The sequence below is a fragment of the Oncorhynchus gorbuscha genome, linkage group LG03 (genome assembly GCF_021184085.1).
Source record: "Oncorhynchus gorbuscha isolate QuinsamMale2020 ecotype Even-year linkage group LG03, OgorEven_v1.0, whole genome shotgun sequence".
NCBI lineage: Eukaryota > Metazoa > Chordata > Actinopteri > Salmoniformes > Salmonidae > Oncorhynchus > Oncorhynchus gorbuscha.
The window spans coordinates 93,245,537-93,250,347 of NC_060175.1; the positions used below are offsets into that span (position 1 = coordinate 93,245,537).

The 4,811-nt window shown below is 41.2% G+C and overlaps 1 protein-coding gene across 1 annotated transcript; it reads right to left on the bottom strand.

The window, feature by feature from the left end:
- Window positions 1–409: 409 nt before the first annotated feature.
- LOC124023090 (homeobox protein Hox-C13a-like) lies at window positions 410–4,585 on the bottom strand. The gene is made up of 2 exons (XM_046337651.1): window positions 3,870–4,585; window positions 410–1,631 (listed from the first exon to the last, which is right to left on the bottom strand). The coding sequence occupies exons 1-2, from the start codon at window positions 4,531–4,533 to the stop codon at window positions 1,372–1,374; spliced, it is 924 nt and encodes a 307-aa protein (XP_046193607.1). The 5' UTR covers window positions 4,534–4,585; the 3' UTR covers window positions 410–1,371.
- Window positions 4,586–4,811: the final 226 nt, after the last annotated feature.

Here is a 4,811-nt window from a genome sequence, read left to right on the forward strand (position 1 = left end):
TACCCATACAACCTATCCTAAGTTAACGCGTCAAAGGATTCCCAGTTGAATATGAATATTTTTTGTCCTATGGATCTCCTAGGCGTACATGTCAATTTCATACATGTCTATCCAAAGCACGTGTACACATATATCCGCTTCTATACAAACCGTTCGTCAATACCAGGGCTGTTCAATGTCAGTCCTGCTTGTTGGACTGGCCACGAGGATGTCCGACAGAATGCACTGCAAACTAAGTTCCACTGAGTGATATGATTACTTACTACAGGCGTCAGGAAAGAACCACAATATTTCATTCGTGATATTTCAACAGATAACCTTGTTTGACCGGGGTGAAAATATTGAAATGATGTTAATCATCATCATGTCTTTATGAAACATGTCACCAGTATGTTTAAAACACCACCATACAGTGCACATAGCCTACAGCAGGAGATACAGTTACAAGACCGTCTGCTTCCAAGGCACCTGAACAGCTCCTAATGATCTGTACTGTATATAGCCCACTATAAACAGAAAACAAAAGAAAACGAATGTTCATTTATGTGTAATATTCACGGACTTTAATTGCTTACAATCATTCAAGTTGCATGACAGACATTATCCTTCACTGATAAAGGAACACAAAGAGTTTGAGACATTCCAATTTACAGCCCTGTCATACGAGATAATATGCATTAAATAATGAAGGCATTGCACTGTACATGTATAACAATAGCAGCCTTGCTTTTACCCTATTAACAAGAAAGACAGAAAAGACAGGAGGACAACCTATATAGCTTCTGAAATCCGGAACGGGAGCAGTTTTAAAGAACCATTGTATCATCCGTCGCCCCCGCAAAAACCCAGTCTGCGAGTTCTTGGCTGAAGAAAATACATCTCATTGTTTTTTATGTGTAGAATTTCGAGTTAATTGAAGTTATCGTTCTCCCTGACAAGTTCATGTCCATATTTCAGTTAACTTTCTGTTGATGACATGAGGAAAATATCTTGTTTTCATCTGGCTGTCTGTTGGATGAAAAGTCTTGGAAATGTCAATATTCCTCGCGAGATTGGTTTGAGAGAAAAAAACACGCAATCCTTGTGTCTTTTTGAAATACAAATATCGTTTTAAATATTATATATTTATATATGTACATTCATATAAAACAAAGTTGAACTGATTTCTCAATATTTTCACAGTTTTTAGAGCATTTCTTTCTGTAAATCGAAAAAAGAGGGATTGTAGCGTGGAGTGTGTTGACCATTGGAATTGAATTGAAATACACTGCCGACGTGTTCTTCTGGCTTGGTTGTCGCTAAGAGGTAAATCATGGATTGGAAGATGGTGGGATGGATATCAGCTGCAGTGTAGAATGGGCCGGGAATCTATCAAGTAGTATGCATATGATTACTAGTCTTGGATTTACTGACAAATTTCTTCTCTTTCACCCGTCGGTTCTGGAACCAAATTGTGACTTGGCGCTCTGAGAGGTTGGTCCCGGCAGAGATGCGTCTTCTCTTGTCTTTGGTGATGAACTTGCTGCCAGCGTACTCTTTCTCCAGCTCCTTCAGTTGGAGCTTGGTGTAGGGAACCCGCTTCTTACGTCCACGACGGTAGTTACTGACCTCAGGCTGCAAAGGGACCACGTCTGGAGAGAAAAGGAGATATGTATTATGCAAACACATTTCCCACCACTATTCACTAATCTGATTAATTCAAATGTATTTCATGCATCAATATGTTTGTCATGGAGATGCCTTTTATGTCAAAAATACCTCATAGACATTAGATTCAGCCTAATAAATTATCAATGGGCGAAATTTAAACATGACGCACGATATTTTTGGACGCACAATTCGTATTTACTTTTTTTATTGGTATACGTTTTTATCTATAAGCTTTCCACCTTGATGTTCAAATACAAGCATATATCAAGCACATTGTTATATATATTTAGTTAGGTACGCGAGGTGTATGAGGTATTAGAACATATTTTCTTTGAGGTACAGGCACTCAGTATACATGACAAATTTGTGAAATATTTTATTTCTTCAAAATATAAGAATCTTGATCCGTAATAAAGATATGAACGACACAGAAATTGGCCTTGGGGGTCGATACATCGTCTATACCTCTTTGTATACATCGAAAAGAGGATGTAAGTATAGTATTTTTTTAGATTTTTATGAGAAAATCATGTTTAGCCTTGCTGATGTACACAATGTTACCCCCAAATACTTAACGATGTTCATATAATACTCACAATGTTTATGGTTTTGAAATAAATATATAAATATATCTACAATACCTATTTCAACAGTGGACATATCATTGCGTAATTATGCTGGTATGCCCAGGATCTTTGAAGATGTTTGGTATTGTACTGTGATGATCCGATGAGCACTTACTAATCAAGAACCCGTTGACGCGCTCAACTTTTTGCATAATATCTGACGTTTGATTTAAGTTGGGAATTGGGATGCGACTTGAGCTACCTATAGCTATGAGTTAGGATTGTCTGGCTTGCTCAAAAAGTTGTATATAACAGACCCATAGGCTACGTGTGTGTGTGTGTGTGTGTGTGTGTGTGTGTGTGTGTGTGTGTGTGTGTGTGTGTGTGTGTGTGTGTGTGTGTGTGTGTGTGTGTGTGTGTGTGTGTGTGTGTGTGTGTGTGTGTGTGTGTGTGTGTGTGTGTGTGTGTGTGTGTGTGTGTGTGTGTGTGTGTGAGAGAGTGTGAGAGATAGAGAGAGAGAGTTTTGTGTGTGTGTGAGAGAGTTTTTTTGTGTTTGTGTTTGTTTTGTGCGTGTGTGTTGTGCGTCATGCGCGCGCTCGTCGTCCGCGTGTGTGTTTTTGAGGAATCTCCTGGAAAAGGAGGCAAAATGGCGTGAGGGGAGAGCTAGCTAGGGCAACAACTCCTCCGTGTCCGAAATGCAAATACACATTTCACCAAGACGATAAAACCTTGTGGTTAACTAAGCACTCTAGTAAACAGCATACTGGACGCTTATGGACCATGTTTTCTTTATCAAATATCAGACTAGGCTATGTAGCCAATACAAAAGGAAAGCTTGTCTTTCCAAAAGCCATTGAATTATAAATACTTATGAAATACTTATGCAACACAGTATTTGAGTCAGATATTAGATGCTTTGGTCATGGGCGAATGGAACATTGATTCTCACATGCAAAACGCGCCCTCGCGAAACATTGGGCGCTGTTGACAAAGATTCGGCAGAGATTTATTGGCACAATCTAAACAGTAGCCTAGCTTGCTTTTATAATACAAGCGGCAAATGTATGTTGTTATGCCGCTGCATGACTGACTACCTGGTTTAAGCACTATTGTATTCATGTTGTGATTTGTAAATAACAAAGCTGAGACTAATTGTTTTTTTTTCTACAATGCGCGTTTATGGTGTTTATCACCAGATACATAAAATCACACCGGGTAAGCTATTTTCTATGACGATAGATTTTTCAGCTGTGATTTCAACTAAAGCACAAACCATGGTGTTGAGTTAAATTGAAGGACGTGACATTGATTTTGGCATATTGGAAGCGATCAACCTCATAACCAGCCAACCGCGCCAACACTCCCCCTGTATTAGAGGACCCAGTGGATGAAAATAGCCTACCATGCCTGACTGTCATTTTCATTACGCTGTGAAATTTTGCACAAATATTACGCTGTCCCTACAGAATGTATCAAATGGATGCTATACATTGTCGTTTATATATAACTCTGCACACAACACTTGACATAAAGGCTTAGGTTTGCCACATGGTAAATTATAAGGCTACGTTATGATGAGGAAACCATTGCATTTAATGATAGGTAATAACAAGGGTGGGGGTTATGACATTTTAAAAATGTTTAATTTCATACCTGGAAATGAAGATTTCCAAAGATGAGTGGACTGTGTTTGCTCCTTGGAACAGTACACCTGCCCATCCCAGCCATTCGACAGAGCCCAGTGCTGGTAGCCCTCCATAGGAATCAACGCGTCGTGCCTGGGTTCGGGGTGGCTGATCCCGGGCACCACAGACATATCTAGATATCCAGGAACCGCTTGGTATGAGCTAGCAAAACTGGGGTAGAAGGCGAACTCTTTTGCCCTGCTAGACAGCTCTTCGGTGGGCAAAGCGGTGCTGGTGGGGTCGCCATATTTCTCTGCAGGGTGGTACGAGCAGGGCTTCTGCTGCAAGTTCACGTTGTGCGAGTGAGATAACCTACAACCGTAATAAGGGTTTCCAAACGGATAACCGTAGCTCAGAGATGGACTGGAGGAGGTTTGGGGAGCAGGACACTGTCGGCCGGTGTCTGGGGAAGATATATCCGAGTACATAGAGCCCTGATGGGTCGCTATAGTGCCCGAATGTCGCCCCAACCCAGGGTGCGACATTAGGTCCCTGCAATGGGTCGCCGGGCAATTCCCGCTCAATCCCTCCATTGTTTGGTTTTTATTCAGATTATTTTCATTCGGGCTTTTTTCATAAACGTACATCAAGGTGTCCGCCCAGCGTGGATGCAGAACCAGTGAAGTTGTCATATCAGGGGTTGCGGATGCTTTTTAAAAGTCGACTACTCCAAGACGGACACCTCATTTCCAACTACATATTACACGAGCGCATGCGCAACCATGACCCGGTGTGTCCAGTTCGTTATGGTTCTGACACGTGATATGCTAACCAGCCCGAAGAGATTGAGGCTTGTGAGTGGGGGGAGAAAATCCCTATAAACAACTAGCAGCTCAAGTTTCATCGCTTCTTTCTGGGGAATACAGGGTCCTATCATTGGCTGAAGTCACATTCGCGAACATCTTTAAAG

Excerpts from the sequence above, each read along its gene's own strand:
- LOC124023090 (XM_046337651.1), bottom strand. The coding sequence starts at position 4,533 with ATGACAACTTCACTGGTTCTGCATCCACGCTGGGCGGACACCTTGATG. Across the intron at positions 1,632-3,869 it reads TTGGAAATCTTCATTTCCAG|ACGTGGTCCCTTTGCAGCCT; the intron begins GTATGAAATTAA and ends TTTTCTCTCCAG.